At 39.5% G+C, this 21,374-nt stretch overlaps 1 protein-coding gene across 1 annotated transcript in view; it reads left to right on the forward strand.

Moving 5' to 3' along the window:
- Positions 1–21,374, forward strand: part of MICAL2 (microtubule associated monooxygenase, calponin and LIM domain containing 2) — a 189,584-nt gene that overhangs the window by 165,967 nt on the left and 2,243 nt on the right. Inside the window, exons 31-36 of the mRNA XM_042459493.1 lie at positions 1,685–3,047; positions 8,663–8,745; positions 10,589–10,681; positions 12,284–12,377; positions 17,898–17,997; positions 20,081–20,154. Of these exons, the coding sequence (XP_042315427.1) occupies positions 1,685–3,047; positions 8,663–8,745; positions 10,589–10,681; positions 12,284–12,377; positions 17,898–17,997; positions 20,081–20,117 (1,770 nt within the window). The 3' untranslated portion in view covers positions 20,118–20,154. The remainder of the gene's footprint in view (positions 1–1,684; positions 3,048–8,662; positions 8,746–10,588; positions 10,682–12,283; positions 12,378–17,897; positions 17,998–20,080; positions 20,155–21,374) is intronic.

Here is a 21,374-nt window from a genome sequence, read left to right on the forward strand (position 1 = left end):
GTCACATCCATACATAATAATAATAATAATGAAATACTGGGCAGTTCCATTCAGAATGCTTTCACAAGTGTAAAAGAATGAGGAGGCCATCTTTGCTGATACCTCTTCCTCCTACAGCCTCCAGGATTACCTTGTTAAGGTTCCAGAGAGTTCTCCAGCCCTTTAGACCAGATTTTTAAAAATATAAGGAATGTAAAGGGGATTAACAAAGATCACCATTGTCTCCATTCTGCCAGTGGGATTGTTCTGCTAGAGTCTTTATGTCCATATGAGGCAGGTCTAGGATTTCTCCAAAAGGTCATAGATGAGAAAAGTGCTGGCCTCCAGATGATACTGGGCTGCAGCTCCCATTGTCCTGAAGTATTGACTATTGGATACAGATGATAGGAGTTGCACTCCAACAAACCATCTGGAGGCCCACACATCTCCCCTCATCATTTTATTTATTTAAGTTACTATTACTTGAATAAAAAAGCATTTTGCCTGTTGGTGGAAGGATACCAAGAAGGGAGCAAAAGTCTTTTGCAATTCTGTTTGTAGGCCATGAAAAATAGGTGTGTAACAGGAAGAAAAGTAACATTTTCATCATCATCATCATCATCTGCTGTTTCAGCTTCCATTTGACTAGCAGCTGCCATTTTCTTTTCCTCCAGATTGAAATGATGTTTTATCAAGATATAACATTGTTTGAGCCTAAATACTCTGAAGGCACGAGGTCCTGCCTGATCTGGGAAACTAAGCAGGGTCACCCTTGGTTAGTACTTGGATGGGAGACTTTCATCAGCAAAACCACCTCTGAGAATTTTTTGCCTAAGAAATCTCTGTGAAATTCATGGGATTGTCATAAGTTGACAGGAGATTTGAAGGCACACATGCCCATACCCACAAACCTTGTTTGAGAATATTACTTTTTTTAAAAAAAAAAAAAGTATAAGATTGATACCATTTAAATGGAAGCCAAGGAATCATTGGTGATTATTGCTCTACACTCTCAAATTAACCCAATTCCATGAAAATTTGAAAAAAGAAATACAGTTTTGTTCTTCCTCAATTTGTCTGGAAGTTTTCATTTCAGAGCAGCCAGCTCCACCCAAAAACAAGGCTGTAGAACATCAGAGTCCAATTATTCCACTGCAGAATGCTTTCCCCCAAATATAGCTACATGAAACTATTAATTTTAAATTGGTATATTTTAAATGTACGTCTGGATTATTTTAATGTGCATTTGTTGTTTTAATCTTATGTTTATGTGTTTTAATTTATGAGTTTAAACAGTTTTACGTGTTTTATTATATATTGTATTTTAATCTATGTTGTATCCCACACTGAGTCTTGAGGAAAGGGGGGGGGGGTAAGAAATGTTGTTGTTGTTGTTTCTTGTCTGCTAGGTCCATGCAATTATTTGTAACGTGAACACTCACAGACATTTGAATACCAAAATTTTTTGAATGGCTTCCAGAGGGTATTTTTTTTTCCAAAAAAGGAAAACAAAAACCTGCAGTAGTTATGTTGTGTTACTTTTCTACTTTTACTGGAATGTTTTTCAAAGTCTGCCCCAGTCTTGATGTTTATATAGGGATGGTGGACTTTTTTCATGCATTTATTTGAAAATATTCTTTAAATAGAAGTGTGGATGACAGCAAGGTTTTCCTCCAAAAATAATCATTTGATGCATTCCTTACAGCTGACATCTCTCAATGAGATTCCAGAAATTGCCAGAGGACATTTCAAGCCCCACAGCCCAGCATTTCAAATAAAAAGAAACACCACAGACACTCCTGGAGAAATCCCTTCCTATGTTCCTCATTTTTCCCTTTACAACTGCAGTGAAGGATATACATTGGCACATAGCAAATCATTTTCTCAGGCTGATCAGATTTCAACTCCATGTTCCCTTCTGAAACTTGGAGTAAAAGACTTTAATACTCAAGACCAGCATTCAGGAAACCAAACTGTGAATAGTGAGCAACTGACCTCAGGGCTCTTTACAAAAAATTCAGATACATCTTCTGTAAACACTGATGAGGGGGATAAAACATCACAGTCCTCCAAGGAACAGCATGACAGACATTTAAACAAAGCTAAAAACAAGATAATGAGGAGGTTAACTCTTTCAATGGAGCAGCAGGCCAAGCTGCAAGCTATGAATGATGCTGGGACAAGAGTAGAACAGCAAGGTGATGGATTTCCAGAAGAGAAGAACGCTGATTTTCATAGAGATGAGAACATATCAAAACAATCCACTTGTGGTAGATATCTTAAGTTCTCAGATAACCACTTGCCAGCCTTCTGTCTTGAAAATAAACTTCCGAAGAATGTGGATAATTCTCCCAAAGAACACATGGCAACCCAGCCTAAATCACCACTGAGGCTAATTGCCAATGCTATAAAGAAATCCATTTTGGAACCTCTCATTTCTTCTCCAGAAACTCTGAAAAAGGGCCAGGACACATATGCCAAAGTTCCTTTGGAAAACACATTTTTCAATTTCCCTCATACTCTTCTTGACTCCGTGAGTCTAGGAAATGGCAAGAATCATGGAGAACCTGATGTTCCAAAGGAGGGGCTCAGTATATCGAATAATGCAGGAAAATGGCATGGATTTAGAGGTTCAGATATGTCTAATGTTCCCTGCAGTTCAGAAGAGGCATACTCACCTGATGCTTCTCCTGTTTACAGCATACAAACCAGCCCTTTTAAGAGTCTTCACAAAAATAAACATTTTTCTTATACCAATGTGGAGGATGTGCCAACACTCCTAGAAAGGTTTACCCTTAAAGAGAACCTCTGGGCATCTGCCAAGGATGATTGGAATGCTCATAATGAGAAGAACATTAAGTATTCATCTCTAAAGCAGAGAAACAAAAGTGTGGATGCCTTTTCACATAATCCTGTTCAGAGAAATAATATGTGGAACCTGTTTAGTAACTTCAGAAATAAATTAGAGGACAAAGTTAAGCCCCCATCTTCAATGCCAGCTGTGTCACCCTGTACCATCTTTGATGTTGATGAAGTATTAAATAATTCTTCCAAAGAAGAAAAAATTGGTAAGCAAAATGCCTTTTCTTTAAGGCATTGTCTTTCAAAACATCTATTTGTCATAAAGGTTTTCCTTACTGACTTTATTGTCTCGGAAAAATTCGATTCACTGAGCTATAATCTGCTGCTTAAACTCTTGAGTATAGCTTCCCTTGGAGTTCAGCAAAGTCAGCCTAACTGGCACTACAGTTAGAAGACAATTGTACCAGCTGTGAACAGTAATAGTTTGATAACAGTTAACCATGGTCTGTTAACATCCAAATTAGACTGCTTTACTGCCTTGTATGTGAAATTACTTCTGAATATGGTTCTGAAATGGCAGTTAGTTGAGAATGCAGCTGTTCTATAACATTTAGAACTTTTTCACATGGGGAAAACTGGAAGGTTAAACTGGTCACAATGCAGGGTCATCCAGGGCATTAGGGACAATTGTTTTTCAGATGACACTGCACACAAACCAGTCAGACTCCAGACAGAAAGAATGGTGAATCCAGGAATAAGCATTTTCACAAAAATACCGTGTTTTCATCTCCAGTTCATTTGCGAATTCGCTCTCTTCTCGTAATTGCAGCAGTCTGAAAACTATGTCCCCGATTCTCTCTTTTCCCAGATTTCCCAGGGTTCCTTGCTATGCCAAGGAGAGGAGGCAGCCATGTTCTTAAAGGGATAAACACACACACACACACACCTCTTTCCCTCATGTGGCTGGTCTCCTCCCCAGCAGTAGGGAACAGCTGGTTGGAGAGCAAGAGAGAGGACACTTTGAAATTCCTCCTGTACCAGAGGGAGAAATAGAGGATATGTCCTGGAAAAGGAGGGCATCTGGGAGTTTCAGCCCTTGCTGAAATCAGGCAAGTCTATGGACAAGCCACCTCCTGTTTCTCTCGTGTGTGTGTGTGTGGTTTTAGGGGAGTTTGCAAAGAGAAAGCTCAGCCTGCCTTCTTCTGAAACAGCTTCTCAGGCAAAGAGGATTTTCCTTCCCAGATTCCCTTCCTTCTCTGGAACATGTGTGTATATGCACTTGTTGAAATGACAGCTTGGACCATGTGCAAAAAAGTTATTTCCAAGCTAGCAAGAGGGATTTGTCCTCATCCATATGGAAACCAAATTCGCTTTCGACCCACTTTCTTGCCTAAGTAATGTGCTTTTAACTCCTTGTTGTGCTCTGTGTGATAAGCATTAGCAAATTTGCTTGCTTTTCTGGAATGCCAGCACTTTAATCGTTTTTAGGATGGAAGCACATAGGTCCCCGTGTGAAAAAGTCCCCAGTAGACTGCTCACTGAAACCAGTCAGCAAGAATATATTTTGCCCATACTTTCATGAGCTCCTGTCCCTCTGCGAACACAGTTCTACCATATACCGGTCATTACATTGTAAAGTTTTCAAAAGACAGAGCTAAAAGAGAGGTGGGGGGGGACAGATAAGGATCTGGAGATACTTGGTTGAAAGTCATATTTAGATATTTGAGAGACTGCTGGTTATTTCTTTTAAAATGCTTCAGCATGGCTAGGTCAAAGCATTTTGCTGCCTGGGGCTACCCAAATTAAAGTGCATAGTTCCCACATTATAGCCCAGCATATGTTGCCCTTTCAGGATATCCAAAATCTGTTTCCTGAGGCAGCTGCTTTACTCTTCCTAATGGTAGACTTAATCTAGTGCCTCAGTGGCTTTGAGCACAAAAGAGTTTTGAAAAATGTTCTTCACATTCAAATAAAACACAGTGTTTTTCACACTAAAACATGAAAAGTAAAAGCAGGGCTATAGCTATGGGAAATGAGGGCAAAATGAGGGCATTGTCCCTCCCACCCAGTAACTCTGCCCTTCCCATGAAATTTTCTTTCAGTCCCCAAATTTCAAGCAGTTTGGTAACTTTTAAAACATCAGTTGAGCATTAAGAAATACAATTTAGGCAGCCAAAGAAAAGGGCAGGCACAGTTACAAAAGGATGCAAACACAGCAAAGAATAATAGGTATGAACTGTTGTGAATGTCTCACACTCTGTGATGCTGGAAATCTGGGGATTGAATGAAAATGTCATTGGTGAGCAGAATTCTTCCTTCGAGGGGCAATATGCTCAACAACAACAACAACAACACCCAGTTGCTATACCCCTGCGTATAGATCATAATCAAAGAGACTCAGGATATGAATTTAAGCATGTTTATATAAAATCTATGGTCTCACTTTGGTTTGTGAATGTGTTACTGCAGCTGAGAACAAGAAGATGCTCTTGTTAACACATTTTTGCTCTGTATGTTCATAATTCATCACTTCACAGTTCAATGACTTATATAGCCCCCTGGCCTTAAATTTTTTCAGTGGGAAGTGAGTCATGGCATTAAGCTGCACAGTTGGCTTCACACCAGCCAAACTGGCTCTTCCACACTGTGGTTATGTAGGATTCTCAGTAGTTCTGCATCAGCATAACATTTTAGCCATCTATCCCCAGCTAGAGGAGATTTGCTGAATCCCTAGCTGAATGGTTGGTCAATACTTATGTAAATCCCATTAATTCAGTCTGTCTTCTGTTGTTGAAATGACCTACAGAATTCAGGCTCTTATAGGGAATGTCCTAAGTTGTTGTTTTTCCTCCCTTCATCTCCCAAGAGGGCAAAGGGATGAAACCCCTTGGGTAATAAACTTGCCACTCAGCTTCAAAGGGTCAAAAATGTTTTTTGGTATATATTATCATCATGGATTCAGCAATTCCAGGATGTGATCTGAGTTGGGAAGAGGACTGGATTGGGTGTGTGTGTGTGAGAGAGAGAGAGAGAGAGAGAGAGAGAGGTGTTTATCAGACGAGCTCTTAAAGAGGTACTATTCCAGTGTGACTCCTCTATCTGCCTCCTGTTGCATGCTGGGATTGGCAGTTTTAAGGAGGGGTATTTAGAATTCTCAGGCAGAGAAGTTCAGCTCCTTAAGACTGCCAATCCCAGCATGCAACAGGAGGCTGCTAGAGGAGTCACACTGGAATAGTACCTCTTTAAGAGCATAGTGTGATAAACATCAGAGAGAGAGAGAGAGAGAGAGCATGCACACACACACACACCATCCCTAAGGCATAATTGGTTAGTTAAAAGGGTCTTTCTAATGTTAATTTTATGGGAACCATTATGGTGACTACAATATTAATGTGGCAGGAACTATTTCTTTCAAACCAGGGGTGCCAAGATTCTTAGAGTCCTGCAGGAAAATCACAGTGGCTCCAGTACTCTCAAGTAACAGCCATTTTTAATATAGGCACAATAAGACTATTGTTGTTATCTGAGGTTGGGCATGGGCTGCGTGGAGTTGTTCTTTGTGCAGTTAAAACGATGGTCTGTAGTTTTTCCTGGGATATATCTGTGGTTTGAACCTATACCATGTTGAAGTGCATTCTTCCTGCAAAGATTAGTCTTCCTGGTCATAGTTCCAGCCAACCATTTCCTCCAAACAGGGCATCCCAACACCAACCAGTTGAGGCAACTGATATGAATGCAATTGGAGTGGTGAACCTAGTCTGGTTTGTAGTACAAACATTAAAGAAGCTATCCAAGGTAGTTAGCAATGGGGTTCAGCACTACAGAAACCTTTTTACAGTTCAGGCTAAAAGTCTGAAGGAATTTTCTGGTCTGCTAATGCTACAGCCATAGGCCTCCAGTTCCCTCAGCTCAGTAGATATGGGATACCTTGCCCCTGCTTGCTTGACCTTATTGACTATTCTATTTTATGAATAAAATAAATGTTACCCTAATTGAAAATGGCTGGTGCTGTTAAAATTTACTTTCTCCTGTAAAGGAGGGAACATGGAATTTCAGAGGATGTCTTCTCCCATAGGTTCCTTTCCACATGATGCACATTGATATTTCCCTTAATATTCACTATCAAATTCTTCAGGTATTCTGAAAGTTAGTAGAATAAATGTATAATAGTAGAGGGAGTATGTTAGACCCATTACCTCTTTTTGTTTCTGTTGCTTTCTACACACAGAAGACCACTTTCTGATTTTTCCAATATTTGAAAGTGGGGAGGGATCAATCTTTTAATTTAAAAAAAATCAAAATATTTTCAGCTCAGCAGCATGAGATAAAGCCAGGACTTAAGCCATGTGATAGTCATCCTCCACCATTTAGTTGAAGCCACAGCTCAGTAAATAAAGAAGGGACTTTAAATGTTGCAAAAGGAGTTAAGTGATCTCTTGTTATAGTTTTAATGGGAAAGATATAAAGGAAGTGCATAATTTCTGAGAAGAAAGACTGCGTGAAGAAAAAAAGACAAGATTTGTTCAGAGGGGATTTGTTTTTGCCTTCCTGTGAGGCTGAGAGTATGTGACTAGTCCATGTTCCCTTAGTGAGTTTTGCCAGCTAAGAAGGGAGTCAAACCTTAGTCTCCAGAGTTGTAGTCCAACACTCAGACCATACACTATGGTGACTCCCAGATGCATATGCTTCGCTCTAATAAATGTATTCACAAAGCCGATCAGCCTTTCTCAAGCGTTCTACCCTAGAGGAACCTGTTATATCTACAGCTTTAAAAATGTTTATTTTTTTTCAATCACAATCTCTTGTGGAACCCTTGTGATCTCTTGTGAAGCTCTAGGGTTCCAGGGAACCCTGGTTTAGAAATGGGGGAGATGATTACAGTTACCTGGTTTGATATTAAGTAAGAAGTCCTCAGTCATCTGAAATAGCATTTGCCAGTCCACATGTTAATAATTAATCCTTCAGCATGTTAAGCGTACCATCCGTTGTTCATGGTATCTGTTTTGTTTTCTTAGAAAGGAGAAGGATATGAATTAGGCATATGAGTTGTCAAATGGAAATGTTTCATAGTCATTAAAGCGTTACTTCAAACAAGGCAGAACCAAAATTTTAGGAACAAAAATGCAAATTAGTTGGAAAATGGGTTTCTTCCAGAAAACAGGTTTCCCCATTCCAGGGAGGTTTTGCGGAAGAATGCATTGTCTCATTGTGTGTCTTTACATGCAACTTTTACTGTTCAGCGGCGTGATAATCTGGAGAGAAAGAAAATATAAGTGACATTTGTTTAGAGGCTAATTAATGAAATATTTATGTTGCATGAGGCTGTACGATAAAACTGCCTTCGTGAAGCCCATTTGCTTCTGATTATATTTGTTACTTTTTTATATGACCAGACATTCTGACGCCAGCTATTTTACACTGAGCAGATGTCACAGAGTAAAAATGGGTGCCAGATGCTACAAGCCACATAAGGGTAATTTGTTTAAGAGCTGGCGCAGACTTTGGGCATTCAATTACACTGCATGGTGACTCTCAGACCATCATTTAGATAACGTGGCTAACTTCAGATATGCATTTTAATAGCAGACCTGATTTTTGAATGCAGGCTGAGCCATTGTGCAAGGGAAATAGGAAATAATGGCTTTGTCACATAAAACCTGATATGTTTTGTGGGGAAAGGGATGGCCACAGAGTTGCCAAGCAGTGAAGCCCTTGAACGGTAGCCAAAAACATAATTAATATAATTATCCAGTTTTCCAAATTGCTGTTATATATAGCCTTTCCAAGCTATGGGCAGGTGCAGTTGTACACATTGATGGTGATCTTTCAAAGACCAGGAAGAAAATGCTGTTCACATCCTTGATTGTTGCTCTTCTCTTAGGTTCTGAAAGAAAACAAATAACTGACTACTCTTCTTCATCCTCTGATGGTGAATTAGAATACAAGCCTTCACTGTCATTCAAGGTAACTTTTTCGATACTATCTTCCTCCACTCCTTCTGATTTGCAAGATATTTAAAATTATTTATGTATGTATTTATATGATTTACTTGATTTATATCCCACCTTTCTCTCAGTTGGGGACCCAAGATTGCTGACAATGTGAGTTAAAACAAAATACAGTTGAAACAATAAAAAAGTTTTAAAACAATTGAACAAAAAATCATACTTAAAACATCAGTTTAAAACAATTTTAAAGGCTGTTGAAATACAGTAATAATGGTAAAAATACAAATACAAATTAAATTAAAATACCTTTTAGACCAGACAAATAAATGCTCAAAGGCCTGGGTAAACAGAAAGGTCTTCACATGTTGGCAAAAATAGAGCAAGGAGGTGTAATCTAGCTTCCCATGGAAAGGAATTCCACAGTCTGGGAGCAAACATCAAGAAGACTCTCATAACTGCATTATGAGAGGGCATTTTCCATCGTCGCCCCCAGACTGTGGAATGGCCTGCCAGATGAGATCCATCTGCTTACATCCTTAGACAGCTTTAAAAAGGCTGTTAAGACAAATAGAGAACCCAGCCTCAGAAAAATGTCTGGGAATAAGATACTGCCGCTCACATTGATGGTTGGCTGATGTGATGTTGTTGACCTTCTGGTCAGTTTTTAACTTGTCTGTTTTTTGTTTGTTGGTTTGTTTGTTTTTAATTCTGCATTGGATTTAATACTTTTTTAAGGAGGGGAGGGCACCAGGGATTTTATATGTGCTGTATTTTTAACTTTGTTAGCCGCCCCGATTGTTCTCAGAGGGGCGGGATACAAATAAATAAATAAATAAATAATAATAATAATAATAATAATAATAATAATAATAATAATAATTATTATTATTATTATTATTATTATTATTATTATTATTATTAAAATGCACATGCTGTATGAGTATCATCATCCTGTCCAACACTGGCCAAACTGTCTGGGGACGGTGGGAATTGTTGTCTACTACCTCCCTTGTGTGCTGGTTTGAACTACACTGTATTATAGTTCTAATCTTCCCCAGGGCTGGCACAAGTGGCCAGGATTTTAATACAACCAATTTAATCAGACAAGGTAAGATTGATGCATGGCATAACACATTCCCCAGCACACCTGAAGAAAGGTGATGAAGTATTCCTCAAAGAGAAAGTATTCTGCACATTCTCTGGGGCACTTTAACCTTGAATACTTTTAATCATTTTTAAAAAGCCTTTTGTTCTGTCTGGAAAGGGAACTTCTTACATAACAAGAGTTACACAAAGTCATCAGTGCATTGATACACAGGTGTTGTTAAGAGTGATTGGGTGATAGAGATGGAAACTTTGGGACTAACTGGATTACCAGCCATCCCACCACACATGGTGAGTTGCCATCCCATGAAACTAATTCAAAAATGTGTATTTCTACCCTTTTTGCATTTTACATTAAAATATCCACTCTCTGTTAATGCACAATGGACCAAATTGTCCTTATTACCTCTGCAAATATAATAAGTAGGTCAAGGAAGTCTTGAATGGCAACTCTGTACTTCCCAAATGTTTACTTTTTAGTCATTAAGATAATTTGTCTAAGGTTTATAAATGTGCAAATTCATCATCACTGATGGAGTATTACCGTTGCCTTTATCGATTGAAAATGCTAATGCCTAGCTGAAATTACAGCAAGGTCCCTATTGATGAGGACAAATGGCTTGGAATGTGCCTAGCCTACACAGCGAAAAACTACTTAAACATCCACATTAAAGGAAAAGTCTATGAAAAGCTGTGGTTAAGTACGAAGTATTGATTGCTTGTGTGTGTGTGTGATTTTTTGTTTATTTTTCTAGACAAAAAGATCTCTGAGAAGAAACAGAAAGCGGGAAAAGGAAACCAAGCAACTGGTTAAACAAGAAGAACTAAAAAGACTTCATAAAGCACAGGTAATCAGGTGTCTCTCTCCATAAAACAAATGGCTTAGCCCTGACCAAATAATGAGTGCTAAGGTTTGGTAAAGCAGATCTTTGGTAAGTGGAAGGAACCAAAATGTCATTGATGGGAATTCATTCAAAACTTCATGTATTCCTTGCTTGAATGTATTTCACTCAAGACCATTCCATACATAAATTGTTTTAAGTGATGTAAAGTTTATTTTCTAACCTTATAGAAATCACTTTAGATTGTATCTGATCATTGGTCCATCTAGCCCCATATTGTTGGTGGCTATCCAAGGTTTCAGGCAAGATTCTTTCCTAGCCTAATGGGAGTTGACCCCCATCCAATTATTAATTAAGCCTGACCTTTTTTGCTATTGAAATCAGTTTAGATCAGTGGGTTTATTATATCCCATTCTCTTTCATGCATTTGTAATTCTTTTGCTTATTGTGCTGTCAGACTGGATAGGATTGGAATAATTATCATTGCTGTACAATACCAAGTAACACTTTTCCAGATTTCTTTGATGCAGTGCATACCCTAAAATAATGATTCTGTTTGATCTTGGAAGCAAAGCTGGGTCAGCTCTGGTTAGCACTTGGGTGGGCGATTGTCAATGAATAACTAGTGCTGTAGCCTATATATCAGAGAAACTAACTGGCAGAACCAGCTCTGAGTACTCCTTGCCTAAGAAAACCCTATGAAATTAATGGGGTCACTATAAGTCGACAAGCAATTTGAAGGGACATATACAGATACTCTGGCAGTACTGGCTAATGCAGGCACATTTATAAATCACCATACAATTTCTTGCTCTTTCTTTTCCTCCCAGAATCATGTACACATGTGCCAGATGGAGCCATTTAGATGTGCACACATGTTTGGTAAATGATTATGTGGGGAGAATGTGGAGGGCCCATAGCTCAGTGGTTGAAGATATGATGGGTGTGCCCAAACTCCTGCTCTTAAACCCATGTATCTCCATTTTCCCTGGGTTCCATTCACTTGTCACAGTTTAAGCATTATAATTCCATTTCAAAAACCATAGTTCCATCCTAGGAAATCCTAGGATCTGTAGGGAGGGCTTAGCCAGAGAGCTCCAATACCTCACCAAACTACAAACCAAAGATTCTGCAGGATGCTGCCAGGGCAAGATTATACAGTATAGCAATAAAATTGTGCAGCATGAAAGGGAACCAGGCAGGATCCTTCATGGGAATCATTTTTTAAAGTACAAGAACACCTTCCTGATATGTGAAGTCGAAGGCTTTCATGGCCAGCATCCATAGATTTTTGTGGTTTTTTTGGGCTATGTGGCCATGTTCTAGAAGAGTTTCTTCCTGATGTTTCACCAGCATCTGTGGCTGGCATCTTCCTGATACTCTGGGAGAGCCACTTGCCCTCTGAGAAGATAATGCTGAATAAGATGGACTAAGGTGGCACCTTCATAGGTTCACAAAATTTGGAAAGTTTTGTTTCGCACAATAATTCCCCTAATCCCTTGAGCAAAGAATTGGGGGAATTGTATTTCCCAAAGAGGAATACTTCCAAGCTCTGGGTACTCTTTTGGCAAATGTATTTGTTTAACAAATACATATTCATCTGTTTAGGCTATCCAGAGACTGCTTGAAGAAGTGGAGGAGAAGCAACGGGCTCTGGAGGTGTATGGTGTTCAGATAGAGAGGGAACTACGGGGAGAAGCAGGTAAACAGAGTGTGAAATCTGTGAATAATTGAAGAGTATGTTTGCTTCCTAAAGTTGTTAGAAATGGTTTCATTGAATTAGACTTTCTGTTCAGTACTTGATGTCTGCCCTACTGTCCCCAGCCTTTTTCATATAGTCCAATATTTCACAAATGAAAACTGAGACACGTGTGTGAGCAAGCAACATCAGAGTGTGGTCAAGATGCCAAAATTAATGTGGAAGAACATACAAGCTAGGAGGTAGGCTACAGCAGTTTGGTTTTGCTTGACTCTACAGGGAAATACAAGACCCCACCTATTCCTTCACCCTGTCCTGCTGAGCTAATTGAGTGCAGCCTACTTTATTTTACAGCAAATGAAATAATCTGAGGACAAAGGGGGAAAGTTAGAGGAGGAGTGGGAAACTGGGATGCTTTTAAAACAGCTTAAAAAGTGGAATAATAGAGTTTTAATCAGGACTATCCTTTCCAAACTGGGACAGCTATAAGGCATGCTTTTTGCCTCTGTGGCTGCTTTTGGGAATTTTAGAAACTGTCATAATATGAAGGAGCACTAATCCCAAAGAACCAGAAACTGAATACAAGGCTGTTACAGATATAGGACAAAATATGACTTTCCAGACTGGCGAATCCCTGCTTTACAAACCATCCTGAAGAAAAGAATTAGTGATAGGCAGAGACTACAGCTCCCAGCACCCACAGCCAGCATGGTTACTGGGGATTCTAGGAGTTGTTACCTAAAAAGTAAACTCTGCTGATAAACTGGCACCTTACAGAATGTGCCTCATGCCACACCCATGCCTATCTGTCATAGCAATTCCCAAGTACATTTTCCTATAGCTTGGTTTTGGGGAGTGGGCTGGGGAAGAGGACAGGCACTTTGGATGTTCTTGTCAAAGACCACAGACACTTGGAAGTTAACAACAACAAAAAAGCCCCTCTGGAAATAGTTTAAGAACACAAATAGTAGCTTTGTAATTCTGCTCCCACTTCTTCCAACAAGTTTTTAGAAAGAAAGTCCCTTTTAAAACAGCATAACCATATGTCTCTATATTAAAAGAGAGAGAAAGAATATGTGAGGAAACAAGGGAGGAGGTGAAAATAGAGGTAGAAGCAGTCACACAGAGCGAAAAAGAATTCCAAATAAAATTCTTAATTTAATTAATTTAACATAGCTTGTTTCAGATTATCTGCTTAAGCAAAGCCATGGGTTTGAAAGTATGTACAGAATTCCTTGATAGATGATAGTCAGAGGGAGGGGGGCACTTGTCTACATCAACCAGAATACTCTGGGCTGCTCCTGGAGTATTCTGGTGCTGGAACTGCCCTGGATTCCCCCATTAATCTCCACGCTCTGCAGTGACACTAGGCAGCTGTCTACACACACATCTCACTGTGCCACCTGGCACCACTGCTGCTGTGAGTCTCTCCTTGTGAGGTCAGAAAAGAGGTATCCAGTGTCAATGACATGGCTGGGTGCCCTCCTTGTGACATCAGAGGGAGCGCTTCATGCCAGCAGTGATGATGCCAGGTGGCACAATGGGAAAAGAGAGTAAACAGAGGCCTCCACCTCAACATTAGGAAGAACTTCCTGACAGAGAGGGCTGTCTGACAGTGGAACACACTCCCTCGGAGTGTTGTGGAATCTCCTTCCTTGGAGGACTTTAAACAGAGGCTAGATGGCCATCTGTCAGGGATGATTTGATTTGGAATTCCTGCATGGCAGGGGGTTGAACTAGATGGCCCTTGCAGTCTCTTCCAATTCTATGATTCTATGATTCTATGATGTTGCTATGGAGTGCTCCAAATTTTTTTGCAAAATCTGCAGCAAAAGGTGAGTTTTTAAACACTGTTTTAGGCAGGGATTGGGTGGATTCAGCGTGGAACTGGTTTCACAACAGTCCACACTTTAATCAAAGATTTGTCCCTGCATTATGTAGACAGATAGCATAAGGATAGGGGGGAAACCAGTTTCATTAGCCCATGTAGACATGTCATTAGGGTGCATCTTGGCCTTTGATAGGTATTATTAGGAAGATGAGGAGGAGTGATGAAATTCAGACTTAGATAGGAATTTTATAGGAATCTGAGTTGAGTAAAAACTTTAGCAGTGGCTGACTAATGTTTTGTCCAGTAGCAGAGTACTCTCCATTCTTGATGTCAGTAAATCAGCCAGCAAATCAGGCTGGGACTACCTTCATAAGAAACCTATGCTTACATCTCAAAAGAGCCACTTAGGGGCTCAATAGATGGCCACTTCTTCAGCGCAGCACATGTACATGCTACACCAAAGATGCAGTGTGACGCTGCCTACCATCTGGTCAGGCAGGTGGTGTGGGGGTGGTGTGAGGGTTGAATTGGGGTGGCTGGCGTGCATACACCACACCCCCACACTGCCCCCACACAGGTGTACAATGCCGGTCTGTACAGCCCCATAGTCTAAAACAGCCGGGCTGTTATTAAAAAAGGAAGGAAGGAAAATGTTCTCAGGTTATGGATATGTCTTGGAAAACAGCAGCAACAGGAAACAAGCCATTTTTCTTGCATGGCAGCAAGTTACCAGTTGCTACACAGTGTCTCTGGACGAGGAACTGTGAACTCTCAGATATGGCTGAATTACAGTTTCCAGCATCCCTTATTGTAATGTTGGCTTGGACTGAACAGAGTTGTAATGCAACAGTGTGAGGGCCACAGCTGCCCACCCCTACTGCAATGCTGCACTGGAATATAGGGGCCTATCTCAAAAGGTAAAACTTTCATCGGAGCCCCTAAAGCCAAATTATGTATTTGAACCCGCTTTGCACAACAAAATATCAATTTTATGGAAGTGAACTGTGAGTAAGATACAGAGACAAGTAATGTGACAAGGAGCTCTGAGCTCCTACAGGATGGTAAGCCCAACTGAGCTCAGTAGGATTCCTTCTGAGTCAATCTATGCAGAATGGCTTTACAACTTATGTCCACCTCTTTTATCACTAAGATGACCAGATGGAAAAGAAAACAGGACTCCTATACTTGGCTTAGATAGCTGTATAAGACTGAACAAAGCTACACCTGCTCCAAGTTCCTTTTCTGGACAATGACTATGCAGTAGTTTGCACTCCATGAATTCAATGGGAAGGGGCAAGAGAGGAGGGAGTGTAGCCTTGAGTTTCCCTGTAGATTCAGGCGAAAGCTGAGACTGAATCTCCTTGTTGCCTTCCTTGTTGTTGATCATGTAATTCTTTTTATTATTAAGGTTAGCAATTCCCTCTTTGTATTGATTGGTAGACTGCTACAGATGCTGGCCTTCTAGAGTGGGAGTGATTACTCTTCCTCTGTAACTCTCACATGCAGAATTTTTCACAGATTCTGCAAACTACCCCTAAAATATCTTAATTTGGATTCTGCAAACTACCCCTAAAATTTCTTATAATAATATTTAAGTTGTTAATGTATAAATCCAGCTGTTACTGTTCGATTCATTCAGCACCTTTAAAAAAATAATGTTCATTATTGCTTAATGAATGACCAGTTCTTATTAGGTTAAGCTGTACTTAAACAGGGCTGTGCTTATGGAGTTCAAGTGATTTAATAGGTATTATTACGGTAATTAGAAAATCATCACAGTTAAGCAATATTATTGAGCCGCAAAGGTTCTGAATAACCAAATTTAGAGACAGGCCTGCAAATACTAGTCTTCCATGACATTAATGGAACTCCCCTCTAATAATTGTGAGAGTGCAGAATGAAAGGCGTTTTGTTAGTGGCAGTTATTCATTAGCTACTGGGCTGAATAAGGAGAGTGAGCATGGGAGAGGAGGCAAAACAAAGTGCTCCAAAGGCAATGAGCAAAATGTGGCTCTGGGGATTTCACCACAGGAGCAACAACTGTACCTGCGTTCAAAGGATCAAGAATTATCTCCGGGCTGTGAATAATGTTAACTATGATTGGTCTATAAATATGTTTAATGCTAAGTTTATTTTCTGTTGCGTGCCTCTTTTTTAAAAAACAACAACCACACACACAATTCAGAACAGCTTACACCGTATCTCTCTGCTTGGACATTGCTTTAAAGTCCTTAGCTACAATAGTGCTACAATATTCACAAATTTCTTCTTCTTTTCTCTCCCTCTCTTTCTCTGTATATGTGTGTGTGCGCGCGTGTGTGCACACGCACATGCAAACACACACACACTTATGCAAACAAATTAGCTGTACAGCTGACAAGTTTGTTTGGGATCCCAGCAGTTAATCATTAATAATATATATTTCTTACAGTGATTAACAAACAGAATTACTGTATATACACGAATTTACAAAATGTTGCAGCTTATACCTTCTCCACCTGTTGTTGTTCAGTTGTTAAAAATAAAAGTGAGTTGGATCCAAAGCAGCAGTTGAGAACACTTAGATGGCTCTTAAACATGATAATATACTTACAGGAAAATAGCTGGATCTTTATCAAATATGAATTGCTTAATGATATAGAAATGTCTTCTGCTATAACAGTAGAATGAGTACACAGAATGAAGGCTGCTGCTTCTGCTGCTACTTCCACACTGCTTGGTTATCACAGTTTGATACCATTTTAACTGCCATGGCTCTGTCCTTTGGAATTTTGGGATATGTAGTTTGGTGAGGTACTTAGAAATCTTTGTGAAAGAGTTGTAATGTATACTAACTTGAACCAGAACACTAGAGCTCCCAAGCAAATAATTCCAAGTACCTTGCCAAACTACATATCCCATGACTTGATGGGGTGTAGCCATGGCAGTTAAAACACAATCAAGAGTGGGCAATGTATATATGGTCTAGAAAAATATCCACAACATCTCACATTGACTTAGCATAACAGGGCCATGAGAGCAGCTGGATGTACCAGGTTGTCAGACTTTCCTTTTGCTTTAAAGCAGAGATAGAGAATGTACATCCCAGAAGCTCTTGTGCTGCAGATCCAATAGTGATGTATGATGCAAGTTTTTCACCTCATCATCATCTGGAGGGCAATGCATTCAGTTTCACTCCTTTAAAACAACAGAATGTTTGGTTTAGATGCAAAAGGCCCTCTTACTCATTTTCAGCATTTCTAGTCAGAGGATCTGCTTGTCATTCCTCTGCTTGCCATTTTCCAAGAGTTGGTGTTTGTTTTTTTGCAGGGGAGAGGAGACACTACCAAAATCTGCCCAACTGGGTTAATGATTTGGATGGAGCATTGTTCTGATACGTTATTTTAGTATTAGAATGAATATATTATCAAGACAGAGAATTGTGATTGATGTAACTTAATATAAGATGCATCTAAATTGTAAAATATAACTTTTTAAATACGTCTTTTAACCTACATTTCTACTTAATGTTTGACTACTACAAAATATTCAATAGATTACAAGTGCATTTGTAATCTGTTTGGGACTTTTCAGAGGATGAAACTAGCAAACACTGCTTTGCTCTCAGCATGGTTTGATTCTTAAGATCATGGGGAGGAGAACTCAGTCTTGCAAATATATATATTTATATATATATTTAATATCTTAAATAGATTCAAGCACACAGGATGAAACTCAGCTGCTACATGAATGGTTTGAGCTGGTATTGGAGAAGAATAAATTAATGCGCTATGAATCAGAACTGTTGCTCATGTAAGTAGAATTCACAGCTAGCCATTAGTGGCAAAAGTGCCAGAGATGAAGAGAATATGCTCAGGTTCCAGGCAGAGAATTTTCTTCCTGGTGGATGCAGATGCCCATTACTGAACTAAATGTCTGCGTTATGCCTTGCATAGCATATTGCCATTAGTGTGCCAGAGTGTTGTTGCTTCTTATGCTGTTGTTGTTTGCAGCTGAATGTGTTTTACTGTAAATGCATCCCAAAACCACAATCTGTTTTAAACCTATTTTTCCAGGGGAGCCTTAGGTACTGTTAGTAACAGCAAATGCATTCTCCTGCGATGAATCCTGATGAACCCTTAGGCACTTAATCCTTTGGAAGAGAAGCAGGTGGAAGTGTTGGATGAGCACCTGAAATACACACACATACAGCCATACAAATACGATTTGCAATTTGTCACAAAATGTAGGAAAGCAAAGGGCTGTACAAATGTATCACTTTCGGGGGGGGGAATGTTTTTGTTCCTTCCCCATAGTATGGCATCTGTTCCAGTGTATCAAAATATATTAAAATAATCGTGATAATTATAAATCATAAGATCAGCTCTTCAGGTCTGAGCTGAAAGTTATATCTGAGGATGTGTGGTAAGCCGGAGGAGCATTATTGAAGTACTGTCCAGAACTACCTAGATAAGAGACCACCCAGGAACTGTATGCATGCTGCCATGTCCTCTCTGCAGGAGAAGCAAGATAGAGCTATATAATAATTGCCTATTCTTTTCTGACACTCATATTTCATCTTGGTCAATAATTCCCTTGTTTAAAGCAAAGCAAGGGAGACGACCAGAAGAACCTAACAGTGTGGTGCTGTTTTTCAGAGAAAGAAAGACTAAAAAGAGAAAAGAAGGAGTGGGGGAGAGACTAAACTTGAAAAACTGCACTAGAAATATTGGGACTTGTACCTTACATTTCATGTACATATGTTGCTTATGTTACTAATTTTGTTACCAGGTGGTCTCCAAATCAGCAGAGCAGGAAAGACATAGGCCTGTTACAAACAGCCAAAATAAAGCTGCTTCGAGTCACAGTGGAGGTATGGTGTTTCAATTATGCATGCGTCCTAAGAGTCCAGAAGTCGCACCAAAGCCACGCTCCAGTCCTTAGGGCTGGAACATGGCTTTGGTGCGACTTCTGGACTCTTAGGACACGTGCATCATTGAAACACCATACCACCACTGTGTCTCGAAGCAGCTTTATTTTGGCTGTCTGTAACAGGCCATAGAAAGTCTAGTGAAGCCCAAAACAAACATTCTGATGTCAAAACTATTTTCGCTTGTCAACTGCTTGTTCGCTTTAGATTAATTTTATAGGCCACAGTTCATTTTTGGAATGGGATAAAGTAGATAGCCTGGAAATTTTTAAGTGGCATTTTGCAGCTCTTTGGGCCATTTTGCATGTCTTGCATGGTTTTAAGATGTTTTATATCATCATCATCATGCATATATATAAAACATTCATGTTGTCAATAGTCATAATTATGGGGGTAATAAATAAATCATAAAGGTACTACACATCTGTTATATGCACATTCAGCAGGCAAGACATTTGCTTTATGTATTTATGTATTTATTTAATTTTACATCTGCATTCCAGCCTTTCTCCAATGAACAACATTATCTCTCTTTAAGTTTACAACAGTCCTATGGTAGTTATTAAGCATTTGTGTGTGTGTGTGTGTGTGTGCGTGCGCGCGTGCGTGCGTGCGTGCGTGGTTGGTTGGTAAAGATAATTTTTGGCTAAATTTGGCTAAGTCCAACAAATTCAGTACTATACACAAGCTTCTGCCCCTAGATGATTTGCAGAAGAGTTTTTATATCAGCCATTGTTGTTCTTCATATATATTGACTCTTCTGACACACTGTATCAGTCACCAATGTACACTTTTGGTTGAGAGTGGCATAAATAGAAATGGAATGGATTTGAGCATATTTACTTCATTTGCCTGAATGTTAATCTTGCTGGAAGAGACAACACTCTTGACCTCACAATTTCTATAATAATGGGAATGTTGAGGAAAAAGTCATCATAGCCAAGTCTCTGTTATTCTTTTTCTCAGAGCCAAAGAGCTGGAATTAGAAGATCATCAAAACTGACTGGACAAGAGCTGAAGCGGAAAAATGGCCATTGATGGTAAGCAATGTACTCACTGTGTTGTAGGCTATGACACAGAAATTTGCACATTAAGTCAAATAGACTTGAGAAGTACTTGCTCCTCGATAACACTTGGACACGTTAGAGAGAAACGCTCTATACAATGTGTAATTTGGTGAAGTTCCCATCCGGAAACCCCACAAGTTGTCTTGCTTTTGTTTTAATTTCCATTCAGTTTGATATTTTGTTGCATTTTGTGTTAATATGCCTTCAAGTCTCCTGCTGACTTATGGTAACCTATATTATATTATATTATATTATATTACCTGTTAGAATGTAAATGGACCAGAAAACTGGCTACAATCCAGCCAGCTTTTTACCCATGTGACCCCCTTTATATCTACTTCCAGAGGTCCTCCTGCACTTAACATAGTATATAAATAAAAACATATTTTGGTTAGAGTGCACATTTTCATCCACACATTCATGAATATTCAGATTTTAACATCTTAAAAGGTATTAGCCCTCCTCTTCTTCCCTCACACAGACTCCAAGCATCCTTCTTTCCTTTGTCTCCCCTTCTAGGACAGAAAAGGTTTGAGAACAGGAGGAGGAGGGATCTGGCCCGCCAGGTCTTGTGCCCCGCTTGAGCAACTCTTGCCCCCCTGGGGGTCCTCCCCCACAATTTGAGAACCTCTAGTTTAATCAAAACATGGCCCTTTGGGGGACAGTATAAAGTTGTTAAAGACATGGAATAGAAGGAAATGAATATACCTGACATTTCCATTTAGTAGGACTGATTTCAGGCTCCCTCTCCCATGCACAGATCAATGGGTATTAATACATAAATACAGGCAGTTTGATTGTGCTTACATTATGCATGGCCATTGTTTATGTAAATATTAATAAACACACTGGAAATGTGATATTTTGTTCACAGTATGAAGTTGAACCATCAAGTGAATAATACGAGAGTCATTTCCCAGACATTGGCTGTGTTTAACAATAGCTATACATTCCTAATATGCTGACATGCATTCTGGCCAGCTCCAAAACAACTGGTCAACCAGCTGCATACATTTCTTGCTTTCCCCTGCTCACATATGTAAAAAGATGTTGTGGGACTCTCAAGAGCATTTTGGCATGGGTGACTGCTATTCAAGGAGAAAAGAAGTTTTTAAATTGTGCATGTTGGAGTCTGCTATGTGGATGCCAATCTGATTTACTTATTTATTTGGGAAAAAGAATTCCATGTACGT

Source organism: Sceloporus undulatus, chromosome 1 (genome assembly GCF_019175285.1).
Source record: "Sceloporus undulatus isolate JIND9_A2432 ecotype Alabama chromosome 1, SceUnd_v1.1, whole genome shotgun sequence".
In the NCBI taxonomy this organism is placed as follows: Eukaryota; Metazoa; Chordata; class Lepidosauria; order Squamata; family Phrynosomatidae; genus Sceloporus; species Sceloporus undulatus.